Source organism: Bradysia coprophila, unplaced genomic scaffold (genome assembly GCF_014529535.1).
Source record: "Bradysia coprophila strain Holo2 unplaced genomic scaffold, BU_Bcop_v1 contig_732, whole genome shotgun sequence".
In the NCBI taxonomy this organism is placed as follows: Eukaryota; Metazoa; Arthropoda; class Insecta; order Diptera; family Sciaridae; genus Bradysia; species Bradysia coprophila.
Genome location: NW_023503972.1, coordinates 3,404,513 through 3,422,906, shown reverse-complemented (window position 1 = coordinate 3,422,906; position 18,394 = coordinate 3,404,513). Strand labels below are relative to the sequence as shown.

The 18,394-nt window shown below is 37.4% G+C and overlaps 2 protein-coding genes across 6 annotated transcripts; one reads left to right on the top strand and one right to left on the bottom strand.

Moving 5' to 3' along the window:
* Window positions 1-30: 30 nt before the first annotated feature.
* Window positions 31-18,262, bottom strand: LOC119084181 (choline-phosphate cytidylyltransferase B-like). 5 transcript variants are annotated; one of them, XM_037194042.1, is made up of 5 exons: window positions 17,755-18,262; window positions 12,111-12,730; window positions 1,383-1,706; window positions 1,161-1,323; window positions 31-1,066 (listed from the first exon to the last, which is right to left on the bottom strand). In XM_037194042.1, the coding sequence occupies exons 2-5, from the start codon at window positions 12,387-12,389 to the stop codon at window positions 543-545; spliced, it is 1,290 nt and encodes a 429-aa protein (XP_037049937.1). In that variant the 5' UTR covers window positions 12,390-12,730; window positions 17,755-18,262; the 3' UTR covers window positions 31-542. The 5 variants fall into 5 exon arrangements, with proteins under 5 accessions (XP_037049937.1, XP_037049939.1, XP_037049938.1 ...); XM_037194044.1 differs by lacking the exon at window positions 17,755-18,262 and adding an exon at window positions 17,165-17,181; XM_037194043.1 differs by lacking the exon at window positions 17,755-18,262 and adding an exon at window positions 17,073-17,088.
* LOC119084180 (scoloptoxin SSD14-like) lies at window positions 1,702-3,927 on the top strand. The gene is made up of 3 exons (XM_037194041.1): window positions 1,702-2,525; window positions 2,582-3,229; window positions 3,288-3,927. Exons 1-3 carry the CDS (start codon window positions 1,969-1,971, stop codon window positions 3,787-3,789), a joined length of 1,707 nt encoding a protein of 568 aa, XP_037049936.1. The 5' UTR covers window positions 1,702-1,968; the 3' UTR covers window positions 3,790-3,927.
* Window positions 18,263-18,394: the final 132 nt, after the last annotated feature.

Sequence of the window (18,394 nt, the reverse complement as noted above, 5' to 3'; positions counted from 1 at the left end):
GTGGCTGTATCGAAAGAAAACAATTTTGGAAACATTTTCTCACTTTATAATTTTACCATAATAAAGTACAGTGAAGATTGGAATAAATAATTGGATAAATTTTACGTAGAGTTTTCTCTTCTTTCTTTTCAATGTTTTTGTTTTGTTATTTGTTATGCTTTTGATGCTTTTTGAATTTGCAATAGGTATAATGCTTCGCTACACATCTCGTAACACTATAAATTAGTTTTTTTCTCCGTTTTTATTTCTTAACAAAATTGGGATTTTCCCATTCTTTTTCTTTCATTTTCTCATACACTCGAACATGTAAAAAAAAGGTTTATTTTCTAGACTAACAGCCGAACTAACGACCAACAAATTTTGTGGAGAAATTGTTCAGCAAACCGAAACTAAAAAAAAAATTAAAAATTTCCAAAACGAAAACAAAAATCAATTCTAATAAGCCCCTGGTCGTACAACGAACAAACACGCGCGCATCAACACCTCTCGTTCACACAACTTTCTTTCTTCCATTTTTCATGTGGCAATAACAGACAACATAACTAACATGAACGCAATTTATCTTTTCCGCCATTCACAGCACCCAAATCCGGTTCCATCGTAATTTTTACAGATCTCTTTGACGGCGGCGAATCGTATAACGCATCGGCATATGAATCATCATCATCATCGTCGTCATCGTCCTCGTACACATCATCGTCGCCATTGATCGATCCGCTCGGTGAGCCACCGGCTGGACTGCCCGGTGGACTTAGGGCTTGCATCAAACGTCCCTTAGACTTGTCCCAAATGTTCGTTAAACGTTCCCGTCCGAACAGCAGCAAAAATGTTTCGATGAAGTCACGCGACTGCTCTTCCCATTTGGTGATCAGATTGCCCTTCACTTCGGTGATGACTCGTTTGCCTTTGTCCTTCAGTTCGTCCATTTTGTTTTGGAATCGGAACTTCTTCTCCTTCAGGAAACTAACGTTTAAATCTTTGGCAGTGTAACCGCGGGCGAGATTTCGGCGAACGTACAAATCGTAATCTTTGACGATCCGAGCAACAATGTCTGATGTGGAGACGCCTGTAATGCGATAAGAAATTGCATGTTAGAGCAAGTGTTCTGCAATGAGTTTCTGTCAAGCACTCAATGTAGTAATTGAATCCTCGTATCTTACCTTCGGTTCTTTCAGTAGCAACGAACATGCCGCGAGCCTTTATGTGTGCGTACAGATCATTGCTGTCATCATTGGCATATGGGATTTCATCGTGGGCCACAAAGTCAATTTTATGTTTTTCCAAAAATTCGTCGGATATTTCCCACGGAGCTTCTGGCACAATCTGTTGGTCATGCGCGTCATTTTGAATTCGACACAAGAGAAAAATTTCCATCAACAAACCTCGTCAACATATCGACAATGTCGCACTGCTTCATACCGCTCCATATCATTCATGACCGTTCGCCCTTTCTTGCTATGCGTTAGTTTGTCACTGCACACACCCACGATTAAGTACACATTTGGGAAAACATTTTTAGCCTGCATCAGTTGCCTTGCGTGTCCTTGATGAAACAGATCGTAGATACCGTCGGCATAAACGCGAATTCGTCGATTTGTGTTGCCGCCTTTGGCCATTTGGTACGTTATCCTTGATGTGTAGTCACAGTGATCACGTTCGTTGATTGCGTCCAGGTCTCCACAAAACGGTGCAGGTTTGCATATTGTCTGGAAGAAGATAAATTTTTCTCGATTACTTTGAGGCGCAATACGTAAATCAATTCGGTTAACCATTGCCAGGGTAAAACTATCTTAATCATGAGATATGACGGCAAAATTTTGATACTTTCGGGGCAGATAACTTGAAGTGGAAATAGCATCTTAACAGATAAGCCTCATCTTATCGTGCGAACAGTCTCCATTAAATGATAACTCGACAGAATCGTAAGGTAACAGACACAGATAGTTCTGTTCCAAACTTCGATTAACCATGAAGCGAGCCACTTTCATTGCCGTAGTGGCAATCATTGCTGCCATCGTCATTGCTGGACTAGGAGTCGGTCTTTATTTCGGACTACGGCCAACATCGCCACGGGCGGCTGTTGCCGGCGGTACAGACGAATGTATTGACTTGGGAATGAATATTTTGCTGAAAGGTGGATCAGCTGTTGATAGTGCTGTTGGTGTTGCTTTATGTGAAGGCGTTACAACTCCACAAAGTAGTGGCCTAGGCGGTGGAATAATTGCGCAAGTTTTCATTAAAGAGACTGGAATCATCGAAACCTTAAATGCTAGAGAAGTTGCACCGCTCGCTGCTACTCGTGATATGTTCGACGATGCACCAAGCCATCAGTATGGACCGTCAATTGCTGTACCTGCAGCCCTTAAAGGACTTTATGCACTGCATAGCAGGTACGGTAAAATGGAGTGGAAGGAAATTGTGCTGATGGCAGCGGAAATTGCAGAGAATGGATTTGCAGTCACTAGTTTTCTCGACAGAACACTTACGGGACGGAGTGATCTATTTAAATCGCTGCCGCTCTTCAAGTATGTTAAAGGTGTCTTAAATTTTCGGTTGATTTAGAAAACATCTTTGATTTTAGTAAAACGTTCACTGATCCACTGACCGGAGAATTTTACAAAACCGGAGACATCATGCACAATCACAAGTTGGCTAACACTTTAAAGATCATTGCCGCAGAAGGCTCCGATGCCATTTACGGCGATGGTTCCTTGGGCCAGAATTTAGTCAACGAAATTCAAGACGCTGGTGGCATTGTGACTATGGAAGATCTGCGGCTGTACCAGCCGAAATGGGGAAAACCTATCGAAAGTAGACTTTTTAATGGAAACAGACTGTTCAGTTGTCCACCACCATCAACGTCATCGCTGGTGACTTACGTTTTCAACATTCTTGAAGGCTACAGATTCCATGAGCACACACTAGATTATTACCAAAACGAGAATCCAATTCTTTATCACATTTTGGTGGAAGCTTTCAAGTTTGCATTCGGTAAACGAACGAAACTCGGCGACGAGATGTCGGAAGGTGTTTTAACTGCAGTTGCCGAGATGTCTAGTCCAGAATATGCAGAATTTGTCCGTAGCAAGATTAGCAATGACACAACATTTTACGATATCGGCTATTACGGGGCAAATGCGACCTCCGTTGAGGATCACGGTACGGCACACTTTTCCATACTAGCATCGAATGGTGATGCTGTTTCAATTACTGCCACTATTAACGACGTGTAAGAATTTTAGGAAACAACCGACCGGTTCGGATGCTAAATTCATTCTGTCTTCCAGAATGGGATCCCTGGTCATGTCAGAGAGCACCGGAATAATTTTCAACGACGAAATGGACGACTTTTCAATTCCAAAGCCAGGAAACACGAACATTCCTACACCGGCTAATTTTATCACACCTGGAAAGAGTCCTCTGTCGTCCATGACGCCAGTTCTTGTGTTGGACGATAATAACGATGTTAAGTTAATTTTAGGCGCTGCTGGTGGGTACATGATCCCGACGTCCGTCGTACAAGTTATTCTAAATTATTTGTATCTCAATCAATCACTGCAAACATCGATCGATATGAAACGGTTGCATCATCAATTGCAGCCGATGACCATACGACATGAGAATGGTTACGATTCAAAAGTCTTGGAGTATTTGAGTGCGAAGGGTCATGATCTAACGGAAGCGGCACCTTTAAGTGGATTTGCGGCAATTGCTGGAATCGGAATTAGGAACGGGCAAATCGAGGCTGGGATGGATGAAAGACGAGGTGGTAAAGTCAATATTTTTTAAGTGCTCAGGAGCGACGATTTTTAGGGATCTGATCGGTCACAACATTGATTTACTCAAAGGCGCAGGCAGTTATGATAATTTTTGTTACAGCATCTGCCGATCAGCTCTACCTAACCACATTTGTAATAAATTTTTCGTCCGAGAAATATTGTTTTCAAAAAATGTCTGATGAATGAAGCGTTCATTTGCCAATAACGACCACCAACATCGAGCAACATCTTCTGAAAACTTGTGACTTATTAAAATCAAGGACAATTTCTGCGACCTGACTCCCTGTGATTCTTGCTACCGATACACAACACATAGACCGAATATCTCTGTTCATAGTGCATATTATCAGTTCTACTGATTTCAATCGTTTGCTAGGCCGTTGTTAGTGTTAGTTCGCCTAGTATTTTGAAATGTTATGTCGTCACTCATATCTCGTCACTATAAATTCGCTACAGTCTTTCACAAATACATCAAAAAAAAAAGAAGAGAAATGACGTGACTAAACGACACACCTCTCACTAAATATCGACGTTCTAAGTAATGTTACGTAAGAGTTCAGTACAAACACATCGCCTCCAACAGAGAACTTAATTAGCGGCACCGGATCGGCAGCATTTAAGCGAATATAATTCAAATATTTATCTCCGACGTGGCAGAGATTAATTGATTTCTGGTGTACAAGAACAAGCAGCCGGCTATTCAGCTACGTAACCACATAAATGTTACAAAAAAGAAAAAGGAAAATTCTGTCACTCACAAATTTCTCAAAATTGACATCATCCTCCGGTTTCGAGGTCACATCACTATCCGGTAATTGATTCATTGCAGAAATTTCACGGAAACAAAATTAAATTGCAAAAATTAGAAGAAACAAATAAAAAAATCGCAACTGATTCACAACAGCGAAACGGTGCCTACTGACTGACTGGATGATCACAATGAACGATCTCTTTTACGACTGACTCGGAGAGTGTATGAACGAAACAATTTTAACCGATGATGAATGAAAAAGAGTTCTTCAATCACCGATTGAAAACAATAAGCACAAAAGTATATTCGTATCGTGTACCTAACTAGTGCCGCATTAGTTACGTTTCAATTTAATATTCCAACAGCTAAACATTATTCGCCCATAATAGTGGCGTGTTTGGTGAATACTCAAAACGAGTTTTGTCAATTTAGCTAATTGGTTTCAACAACCGAAAATTGTTCTCTCCATTCTAACACATTCACACAATTATTTATACCGTCTCGGTGTACGATCGGCTCTAAATTTATTTTTTGTTTTGTTTTCGCTAGTCTATTTTTGCAAACAGCGAGAGGAGAACTGTCGAATCAATCAATCGATATAAGTATAATCGTTTCGAAGAAGCATTCTGCTGCATTTCCTTTCAATTTATGAATGAGTTCAACAAGCTAAAGTGGATTACAATCTTCAGGGAAGAATATAGGGAAGGTAATTCGACTGAAGGACTTTCTCTTGTTCAAAATTCTTTGCTTCGCTTGTTAAAATTTCTGCAATAACTCTAAGAGTATTAAAAAATAACGAACCCAAATCCATACAGCCAACAAAGTGATTTCTTAGAGATTTGACAAGAATGACCTCGATTTTAATTATAGCTCTACAGAGAACAGAGCAGCAAAAATGAATGCAATTTAGTAAATGTATCGTTTGATATATTATACGTTCTCGTTGGACGGTTCCACATGGGTTAAGTTGTTTTTAGACCCGTACGAAGTACTGGGGTCTTATAGGTTTACGCATACGTTTGTAACACGTCGAATTGGACTCCCTGAGTAAGGGGAAACCTATTGTGGTTGTATAGAGATGCCAAATCCGCGAAAAAAAAATGTCCGTCCGTCTGTCCGTCTGTCTGTGGGTTCTCTAACTTGAGTAAAACGCATCCTATTTTAAAAATTCTTTTTTTCCTCGTTTGGTAATGTCAAAAGATAGGCTAAGTTCGAAGATGGGTGATTTCGGATCGACCTCTCCGGAGCTGGGGCCCAATAAGTGCCTAAGTGTTTTTCGACGATATCTCCAGACATTTAAGCACTACACTTGTCAGTGATACGTCAAATAAAAGGTACTTATAATACCGATCGACAAAAAAAAAGTTTATGGAAATCGGATGACCGACTCGTGAGTTAGACCCCTTGGTGTGAAACAGGCACAGGGTGGCAAGCAGTTTTTGCTTGTAGGTCGGCCACATTTGAACATATTTCGTCTGTTTTAGCTTTATTAGATAGGTATTGTTCGTACCAATCAGGGAAAAAAACGTTCATGAAATTATGTTCTCCGGAGCGTGAGCTAGGTCTCTTGAAGTGAGCTCTTATCTGGCTACTCGGAAGTACAGTGAACGTGGTGTATTTTGACAATATCTCGAGTAAATTTTGACCGAATTTCATGAATTTTTTTTTGTTTGAAAGGTATTAACGAATGTAAAGCGTCGGTACTATTTCCGGTCTCTTAACAAAATGGCTGCCGGCGGCCATATTGGATTTTAGTAAAATAGAAATATCTTGGGAAAAATGATACTTAGAGAGTTTCTGTTAACATGGAAATAATTTGTTATGTGTGTGGGGTTTCAGGGATTCCATATACGGACATCTATATATACCTATATACAGCTATATTGAGCTATATACAGGCATATAGAGCTATATAATAGCATATATTTATCTGTGAAATGTTTATTTATAGTGAAATATAGTTAAATATAGCGGTATATAGCTGTTTAAATAGGAATTTATGAAATTTGTCTTCGTACGGGGCTGTCTATATTGCCTCCGGCAATTTATTTGTATATGATAACAAGGCAAAGAGTGGATAATGTAAGTGATTTTAAAGGCTTTTGACACGAATAGGTGTTTCGTACGGGTCGGCGTTAGCTATGTTTTTTTTAGAAATTTGTGCAATTCAGTGAAGATATTTGTAACTTATCCCGTCTGTGTGCAATGTTATATATGAACGTATCTTATCGCACTAGTGCGATAAAGAATTTGCAAGGGGTTTTCTCACAACACGAATCGTATGCTCACGACAGAGTAAAGTTAACCAGGCAGGAGCGCTGATTTGACTAGGGACCTGAATAATCTAGTCGCCTTATATTTTGTGAATAAAATTAATTCAATTTATGTCAGTGTTCATTTGAGTTCATTTTCATCCAGTGTTTTAGGCCCCTTATTTAACGTTTCGAAAATGAACCGCTCCTGCCTGGTTTATTTTACTCTGCCGTGGTATGCTAGTATATTATCGCACACGATGTCCTGCCAACCTCGGCTTTGCCTCGGATTGGTAATCTGACATCTAGTACGATAATATACCTCTATACGATTCTTGTTACATAAATAACTATTTCGTAATCGAAGGAATGTTATATCTTTTGACTGACGTCCATGAAGTTTTCTTTGTTAGTTTCTTTTCCTTGAATTGCACATAAAAAGCTAAATCCTTTTTAATGAAGTGGCAGCAGACCCGTTCAACTTTAATCCCCCACTTCATAAACAGCAACGTAGGTGGATGGATTCCATTTAATTGGAAACAGAGTTAATTCTATCGTCTACTTATGTGCTGATGGTTCCCATTGAGTGGAGCAATTAATTTTTCAAGTAGTTCATTACGGAAATTTCTATAAACTGCGGAATTAAGTCTAGATCGAAAAGGAATTTAAATGAAAATGTAAATGCTCAATTAAGAGATACACACATTAAACAGCACATAGGAACTGCGTTCAACGAAAAGTGACAAATTGATATTTTTAGCAAATTCCACACATGAATCAGATCATTTAACCAACGACGAATTTCGGATTGCATTATCATTACGACTCGAATTATCGATAGTTCAGCGTCTGTGTATGTGGGGAGTAAGTGAATCAATACGTACAAGTACAAAATCACGACATGCAGGAGAGGGATTACGGCATCAGTTCCCTTTCCGCTATTCGATGTCAACTCTACAGATAGACTACGATTCACTATTTCACTGAAAGATTTCGCTAACTTCACCCATGCAACAAGGCCAATGTCAACGGAAAGATAATTTATTTTTTCTTCCTGTAGTACCAAAACCGTCACATTCACTCACCAAATTTAGTACCGAAAGAGCAACATTCTCCCCTACTATTTTCTCTCAATTTTCATTCCCGCTTATGTCATTTTCGATCCTATCTTTATTCTTTCCCAAATGTGTCAAGTTGTTGTATGTACTCGAATGTAATGTTTTTAGTGTTTTGTGACAATGCATTCATAAGGATTGCTTTCAGCATTCATACGGACTGCTTTCCGCATTCATTCGGATGTCTTTCGGCATTCCTACAGATTGCTTATTTTTCGACATTTGTGAGAATACATGCACACGGAACGGACTTCTTTAGGCATTCATACGGATTACTTTCGGCATTAATATGGAATGCTTTTGCACCGGTATGTTGTTCAGTTTTGTTGTTATGTTTTGTTCGGAATGTGACTTTGGTACTCCAGGAAGAAAAATAGTATACAAACCACGGATCAAAAAGGTGTGTTTTAGACCACGGTGGTGAAAACGTCCTTAGTCTCCGCTCCGCTTCGCGTCGCTCCATCCCTGGACGTTTTCACCACCTGGGTCTAAAACACACCTTTTTGATCCTTGGTATGTAACATACTATTTTCTCGATGGATTTTAGTTTAAAAAAAATGTCATCGTAAAGCACATGACCTCAGGATTCCGGAACAGCAATCAGTTTATCTCATTCAACATATCAGTATCGTCATTCAGAAAGGCAGTTTCTATTTTGTTGGAAAATACCCCCCCGAAAGGATTAAAGTGAAATCTTTGTGTTTGACGTTGTCTTGTTAACTTTTGAGGTTAACCTAGAGTGAGGTTGATCTTATACAAAGTTCTAGTAAAAGTAAGTTAAAGAAAATGAAGTAAATTTTGTAATAAGAGAAGTAGTAGACCTAGTATCGAGATCCACTTGCATCGTCTAAAAGGTTAACAAAGTAGACAACTAAAGTCCAACCTTACTGGATAATCGAATGTCGACGATAGAACCCGAAAAGACGATTGAGTCATTAAGATGCAGCAAAGGCACCATATCCTAGAAGTTACCTCTTCATACGGTTCACCTCTACATAAGACCTATCAGACCCTATTATCACTTAAAAGCACAACGCTATAGGCTAAACATTACCATGTCTGTCGCGTTCACGTAGACACATCGATAACTGGCATTCCAGTTTTGAATATACCAGCGATTGCATACGAGAAATAATTTCAATTCTGATAATGAACAATGTAATTAGTCAAAATCAGGAAATAATTCATTTATTAAACAATATAACCACGACAGCAATGAAGAACATTATACGTTTTGCGATAACAAATTGAAAAGAAAAGAGAAAAAAACGTTGCAGGTTAAAAAGCAAGGCATAATCTCAACGCACCGGTTTGGGTTGATAAAGTTTCTTGTTGCTTCGTTTTTTTTTTTCAATGTGATTACATTCACAAAAATCATTGCGTCGTTTACTGAAATGTTGCGATTTTGTCTTTGAGCACAATAGATTTGCCCTCAATAAAATGTGCTGGTGTAAGTACGAATATATTCATTGCCTTTGCCCGATCATCATTATTATCTTTCGTTGAACTAAAGGAATTTAAATATAATTTTAGAAATTGAGTTGTTTTCTTATATAATCACGCGAAAGTCGTACGAGATGAGTAATTTTCGAAAAATGTTATCAGGTGATTTATTGTGCATTACAATTAGACATTCTTCAATTTCAAAAGCAAAATCTTAGATCTAAAGATTAGTTCTCACGTAAAATTTTAGTCAGTGCCCGATTAGTCTTAATTGCCAAGGCTTAACAAATGACAAGATTTCAACTTTTGAGACGTTAAAATAACGCCGGCGAACAAATTCAATGTATGTGAGTCGTGGCGTCGTGGGGTCCAGTTGCACAGGGTAATTTACGAAATTGGATCGAATTTGGTAGTCTTGGACGTCTTACATCTTTTTTACATTGTCAGTGGACGAAAAATCTGCTAAGCAAAAAGAAAATTTAGCGAAATTTAGGAGTAGCTAATATCAGTCGCTATTAGCAAGAATTTGGAATTTAGTCTCGCTATTAGAGACACTGACAACTCTAACACTGAGATACAGTCACTGAAGTTGCTACAATTAGGTATGACAATTATGAGCTAAATTTAAAACCATTCTTTGTCCTCTTTCTTATCACAATCAAAAATTACACTCGCCTTATTGAACAGCTTACTATGGAACCCATAGCTGCGACATTTCAACGTCAACATTCCCTTGTCCTGACTTTTTGTTCAGTTTTTCAACGGTTTAAAAATGAGTTTAGCACAGTTCCTATAGTTGGCGCCACACATTCATCTTATTTATAATTCTTCAGATCTAGCTTAACCGCAAAATCGGTCAAATGTGCCAAATTAACAGACCTGAATATGAAACCCCATTCAAGCGTATCTGTCTCTCACACACTGGAATGGGTTTTCTCTCTTCAAAATAACTTTTCTCTGTACTGTGGTTAACACTCGATAAGAATGCAGTTTTCTGACGTTACCAACATTCTTGGAATGTGATGTAGTACGGACTGAAGTGACACATTGTGTACCTGCATATTGTCGTGTGAAATATATTTCTGAGAAACATACGGAATTTGCGGGTGTTACAACTAATATTGCTACGAAAGCTGTAATGTTAAAGTCAGTCCTGCGTGGATAACAGTGAAAAACCTTCCAAGGCGCCACTAAAAAAACCGAAATACATTGAATCTCAGATAAAAACTTGAGTAACGGTTTGATGCAAACGACAATCATGTCTTGCGCCGCGAGATTAATGACTCGTGACTAACCGCATATTTTTTTCGAGACTAAACAAACTATGAATCAAAACTGTTATCGAATGTTTTGTCAATATACGCGACGTGTACGAAAGATAATGTTTTATGTTGGTAGCGCAAAAAGTTTTCCGTTTTAACCACCAACAAACAAGATATATGGCCAAATTAGTCTCATCAACGATAGGAACTGTGTAGCAGAAAAACTCGAGCAATTTGCAATAAATTCGTTTTATGCTTCACAATTTTCTGGTGAAATAATCTTTCTTCTGAAAGAAAACAATTCGTTGGAAAACGTGGCATTCATTCATGAAGTGTGTATACATTTATAATGAGCAGTGACCTTTTAAACACTGAAAAAAAAATCATCGTCGAATGTACTTTGTTCCCAAACACACGACGACGCACACATAAAAAATTGTGATGTTGGCTAATTCGTTAGAACCGATGATTTCATCATGGAAATCATGCGATATTTACACACTACACCCACTGTTATAACTGTTCTAATCGTTTACGACATTGTACATTTAACATGAAAATGAACGGGAAAAAAATGTTCAGCCTTTGGACTCAGAAAAAAATACCTATCAGGGTCGAAATGCATGATTTTCGTCGTGTATTGAAGCACTTGGATCGATATCATTGCCATGTAAAGTGGAGAGTGTAACTCGGAAGTATAACGAAATGTACAACGTTTTCGTGTGGTCATTCACCTTGGGTCCGTCGTGGATCGACCAAAAATCTTCGAGAAAACCTAACGGGCTGTCAATAACCATCGCCAGGCATTGATGATGAGGCGAGAAACCGTATTTTAAAATATGGAATGTGGTAATGGAAATTTGTTCGTGAATAATTCAACCGAAAGACGCAGATACAGATCTACACATCTAGCAAGAGACCAAAAGATTTTATATAAAGTTCCAGTCAAATGCCAAGCCTGATATTGACGAACCCTGTTATGACAAGGCAAGTGTGCAAAACTTTAGTTCTCAATATTTTCCATAGGACGCTGTGTGGGGCTCTGTGACTACATCAGGCAGTCTTGCGTTGAAAGTTTCTTTAGGCTTGAATGGCCACAATAATTTCAGCATGAAACCAGACACCCGTCTGCGTTCCCCGTTCTAATGTTTTAAAATGTTAAGGTCAAATTGTTATTGGCTAGAAGCTCAATTTTGACAAGAGAAGATTTTCTACACAACATCTGGCTGAATCCGCTCCAGTGGAGCTCACAGCTTCCTTGGAGCTCATAGCTTCCTTGGAACTCATCGCTTCCTTGGAACTCATCGCTTCCTTGGAACTCATCGCTTCCTTGGAACTCATCGCTTCCTTGGAACTCATCGCTTCCTTGGAACTCATCGCTTCCTTGGAACTCATCGCTTCCTTGGAACTCATCGCTTCCTTGGAACTCATCGCTTCCTTGGAACGCATCGCTTCCTTGGAACGCATCGCTTCACAGTTGTCAGAACATAAACTAAAATTTAACTCACCATATAATCAGGATCACTGGATGTCGGACTCAGCTTTCCCGTTTCAACCGATCCATTTCTGTGATCGTCCATAATCGACACGTATGACGACGTCGACGACGACGACGGAAATCCGTTTAAACTCGATGACGTCGAACCATTTGCGTGGGCTTTATTCGTTGTGGGCGATGATTTGACGGTTGTGGGCACCGATTTGTGATTATCGTTTATCGACGATGACATGGCTAATTCGCGTGGACGCTTACGTGACGGTGATTGAAGCGTTAGCGACGCATCCATATTATTGTTAAAAAATGATTTTGAGTGTTTTTTTGTGTGGTTCTTAGAACTCTTTTTCTTTTAGTCTACCACACTGGGTTCGAATAACTAATTCAAACACACGCGACAAATTAAAATATCGTCACACGATTTCAATGTAAAGCGTTATTTTATTCCAGCACATTTATTGATTTAAATTGAGGCACTTGAAAGCACTTTACTCGTTCTGTGTGTGATATTTATGTAAAATGTGTATGACAATGTGCGCGCACTTTAAAAAAATAATGTCATTCACAAGAAGCTATTAATCGAAAATTGAAATAAATTTGTGGTGTATCGTCTATGATGAGGGAACATTTGACCTGTAAATAGAAAAGATAAATTGATTTGTTAATATGCGGATATATTTGTGCAGAAGAATGGAGAGATGTATAGAGAGAAATTCTATGATTATATTACTCTTGAACTGACATTGAAACAATTATAAACGGTTTTGGTCTTATGCTGGACCGATATATTGAATGACTAAATCAATTGACCTAATTCGGTACGAAGAAAATTGAAATTATTTTGCGATAATTTTAAATTAAGCGTACAAGCATATCCTCTCGAATTTTTTATCAGCGCGACAAACGAAACAACAAGCAGAACTCTGTCACCTTATCATCCGAAAACATTGTACTCGAATTATTCGTTCTCGATATATTCGTAATTTAATTTAATTTAATTATTCACCAGTCTCTAATTCGAAAATGAACGTTTGGTATATAGCCATGTTCTACCCAACACACATCATTTTCGTTAATGTTTCGGTTCATCGTTTTATTTGTTTATTTTATTTACAATTTTTTTTTTTAAATTCATTTTGACCTTGATGCATATATTCAAGATCACACTAACTGTTCATTCGGTTAATAAATTTTTTCGTGATCATTTTGTTATCACATATACTCATACTCATTCCATTCGAATGTGTGCAAGGAAAAACGTTGTTGAACATATGGAAATTTTGTGTCGTAATAGCAGTCGCCCGTATTTTTATCTGTGAATATATCGGTTATGGTTACAAAAAAATGAAAAGTGGAAAATATGTGGAGTAGGAGATAGAGAGAACTTTGTATATCATTACACATTTGTATATTTATAGTGGTGCCAGTTAAATTTGTCGGGCTCTTTCCACCTTTTCTACTTAGAAATCCATTATTCAAATGAAATTGTTTGTCGAAGAAACTTTTTTTCTATATTTAATTCTCTAAAAACGAACGAGAGAACAAAAAAGAACCCCTTTGATATATGAATGAACTGGCTCCACTTTTCTGTTATTAAGTTTTCATACGGACACTAAACTTTATGGTTTTCTTTTTTCTTTTTTTACGGGCTGCATCATTGTGAGCAGCCTTTTTTTTCGCATATTTAAATAAAGAGAAAAAGTTTTCTTTTTGTCCGTACAATTTTCATGAAAAAAAATAATCGATTTTCATAAAGAGTCTGGTGTTTTACGGGCGGTTTCGTAAACGAGGCAAGACTTTACAGGAAACGTTAAATTTGAATTTGTAAGAAATGAAAATAGTTGTCGGAGAGACAAAACTTTTCCTTTAGACGATAAAAACAATGAAAAAAGTTGCGAATAGAAATCAGTTTACAGCGCACTTGATTAAATCCTTTCAAAATTTACAACCACCCAATTCTTCCAATGCTTCGAGTGGGAGTAATTACAGTGAAGTTTTAACCAAAAACAAAACGACCAAAAATGTTTCCCCTGTACAAAAGTGGATATACCTTGCACAAAAAGCAGGGGAAAGATCTAGGATCACTTTCCTTCTACGAAGCGTATCAACCGAAAGTATTTCCACTATCTTGCGTTGTATTTTCTTCATAATTTTGGTCGTTTTGGATAAAACTTCACCGTAGTATGGGAGTAAGGGTTATGGGCTAGCATGACAGTTCATACAATTTTTTAACAAATTTCATCAATTTTTGTGTGACAGGGGGAAAGGGCTGTGAAAAATGACGTTTTTAGCGTGACATACTTTATAAATGACCACTAGCTAAGTTCTAAAGATCATATATTATTTCCATGCACTATCCGCCCTCTCAAATATTTGTGACAGTTGGAATCAAACGTCGTTCTATTTCATCTGTCAAATTGACGTTTTAAACGTCAAACCAAAATTTTTAGCCAAATAGTCACAAAATCGTCTATTACATTGATAGAATTAAGGAAAAATAACCAACTTCGTAACTATTTGGCATAGAAATTTTGGTTTGACGTTTAAAAAGTCACTTTGACAGATGGAATAGACCGACTTTTGATCCCAACTGTCCCAGTTAACCTAACCGTAATAGTCAGAATTCATTTCTGAAGATGTCATCTCTCTGTTAGACTCTCGAATCCGACCGAGTACTCGATTTCCCACATCTTGCATGTAACAGTCATTTTCTACAAATTAGGATTGAATGTGCATCTATGTCATATGTGACTGAGACATAAATTGTCTCAACTGAGATTAAAAAAAAAAATTGGGAAATTATGTCCACAAGGAGTGATAGAGCTAGGAGCTGCCGTACTGGACAGATTACTAGTGAAGACAGGAAGAACTGCGTTCTTTAAATAATGAACAGTAAGACCCGAATTGTACTTCAAGATCGAGTTATTGTCCAGCCTCAAAGGAATAAATCTATTTCTTCCATTTCTAACTTCAATAAAATTAGCAAAACTTGTTATCAAAGTGAGGCGGTTTCTGCAATTATTTTCATCCAAAATTGGGTTTGCCTGATACCATTTTAATTAAACAAAATAAACAAAACTTCGCGACTAGTATTTACGCCAGCCAACGTCTTGTATAACTCTTTTCAATTTAATTTTGTTCGTGTTTCTAGTGCAACATGTTCAAACGTAGGATAGGTAGCTATATAAAATGCAAAACGATTTAGCGTTTTAGCATCTGAATACATTTACATTTCATTGTTTGTTGAACTTGCAAGAATTTGTTTTTTCTTGCGAAGCTGTTCAATTTGATTTTTTTTTTTATAACAAATTTGACTATAAGTTTTGTGCTTTGCTTTGTGTGTGCGACAAAAGTAAAAACAACGTTCGCCGTTGTGTGATGTAATCTTATTTTTCAAGTCCGGAATTGAAGTAAATTGAAAGAAAAATGAGTTGGTAAAGGAATAACATTGATATTAAAAGGTCCTTGCAAATCACTTTCGGTCAACGTAGATTTCTGGTTCTTGAAGTTGGCGTGGTCTAGCTACCAAAAAAAAAAACGTACAGGGACAGGTACCTGAGAATCAAAATAGCAGAAAACATTTGACCGGGGGAATTCTGATATGTAGTAGACATTACAGTTGATAAAATCTTGTTCATAACATCGTAAATGATGGTTTTGCGCACATGATGTGTTGTCGAACTCGCTTCGCTCGTATCGGTAATTTCACATATAGTGCGCAAAACAAACCCATCTGCTACCTATAGTTATTAAAATTGCTATATCGGGATTGACCAGCAAAATGTAGTCCTGTCACAGAAAGAGATAAATTCTCAAAGTTACAAAACGACACAGTAAAGATATTCAAAGAAAGTCGTAAATAATTTCTAAAATTAATTCAAATAACAATCATGTGATAACTTTGGTATGCTTCGATAATCTTTAAGCCAAAACACGAGAATTTATACACACAACTGGATGTGCTTGTTGGTGTTTTTTTTTTTTAGTAAAACACAACTCTATTTTAACTCGACGGTCGACGTCATCCACTGAAAGTCAATATTTGCCATGAATATTATCTAAAATTTGAATTTTATTGACCTTAACTCGGTAAAATCTAACTTCTTGCTTAGTTGTTCAGTCCAAAAAAAAATTTGTTATTCACTCGATGCAATTTTTTTTGTGGATTCATTAATCAAGGTCAACGTAATGGCTTTTGCATTTAAATATGATTAACATGTTGAGTAATTTAGAAACATGAACGTAAGAGCCTTCGAGTGATAACATCATTAGTGGAAGTACCCTTGACTTATCATCTCATTAACTGTACAACGATTCGAGTTTTAAAACTGCAAAAGGTACTGTCGAGCACTGGGGATAATTAGTGTTTAATGAACATGCACAAAATGTTCGACTTTGTGAGTTGGTTACTCAGAGCAAGACACTTCTCTAATGGTGCATTATTAGAACAGAATATTCGTTTAAGTTTCATCGGGCAGGGACACCGTGACGAGCCAATTGAAAAAAAGAAAACTTGAATCAAACTCTCCATCGAATCGTTTCAACGTAGAAATAGAATTGTACCTACAGAGGTCCGATATATTTACTATCGCCTTGAAAATGTTATAATCTTCCGATTAATTACGAGTGTGGGACTTGCCGATTATGATGGGTTACGAGTTATCAATGATAAATACCGCGATAAAATTGTCCTACAATGTTGCAATATTGTTATTAGGACATCGCGCTGAGTTATGTAAACACTCCAACGGAAAAACATAGTCAGGTTGAATGGATTCATTGATAAAATGGCATATATGCACTTATAGGTAAATAGGGAACGTCAGATTGTTCGAACAGAAACGGAATGTCCAACACAAACGGAAACACAAACAATTTTTCTTTGGGACAATGTAGCTTTGCCAAAGAAAAATCGTTTGTGTTGGACATTCCGTTTCTGTTCGAACAGACGTTCCCTAATGACATTTCTGTTTACCACTTTAAGCCAGTTTAGCCAATATAAATTGCAATTGAAATTTGTACACACACAGAACGTTTGATTTGGTAAATTACATTGCAATTAACAACCTTACGTCGATTGACTGCTTTGCACAATAATCCTATGTACTTTACGCTTTAATGCACTACAAATGTTTGTCGACCGGCTAACTATTTATATTTTGTTATAGAAGTGAGTACGTTCGCTCTCAAAGTTCAACTGTGTGTATATAGTCTAGTCACACAATGTATACAACAAAAACCGATGACGCAATATTTTGTGCGATGCAATATCGTATGATTTTTCTAGCGCTTTTCCCATGATTACACACGTATGGAACACATTGAACTGTTCGTTCGATAAGAAAATCAAATTTATTTATTTTTATTTTTTACATAGAAATGAAGAGTTAAAGGCATCGCATGACACCGAGGGGAATGACACAGATTTTCTGTTTTAGGATTGGGTAAACGAATTGTTATGGGCAACGTATGGCCCAATTTTCTACATTCACTTGTAACCGGAATATGAAATGTAAATTTATGCGGAAATTCGACTGTGATTAGTCATCATTGCAACGAAATATTTTTTTCCACCAAAGTCACCACTTTAACACAAATCTTTGGTTTTGATAAGACGTTTTTTTACGGGTCAAATTGATGAAATTCATTCAACTTACCCAGTCCATACAGAATGTTGATGACGTTCCACTTCTAATAAATTTTCGGTGATAAAAATTGAAGTAAAAAAAAGATGAAAGAAAAACGAAAAACGAAATGAATTAAACTGAAAAATGGTTACAACGTCTAGCGTATTTCGCCAAAAATAACTTCACTCAATCGACCAGCAATTATTTCTTTTGTAAACTTTATTTCTGAACTCGATTTCAATGCACAACTTCTCGTCCGTAATGAGAAAATCAAGCGGAATCAAGAACTTTAGATTTTATATTACACGAAACGATAGCATATGACAGTTTGTGGATGTTGTGTAGAGGCTGTGTGCAGAGGCGTCGATATTTTTCGATTCCACGCCGGAGATGATTTTTTGTTTTGTTTATCTAAGCACAACCACCACAAGTGACACAAATGTAAAAAGCTTAAATTCGAAAATAAACCCCAGTCATCAGTTAAACGACAACAAATCATCCACTGTCATTGAATTAATTTCATATACAGTTTGACTGGTGGGGGACGATCGTCTCCGTTGTAAACTCATAAACGCGACGACACTGTGTTTTGTGGAAGGAAAACATATTGTGAAACGACAAACCATAATACACGACACAACTGATGATTATGGTGTGCAAAACTGGTCTG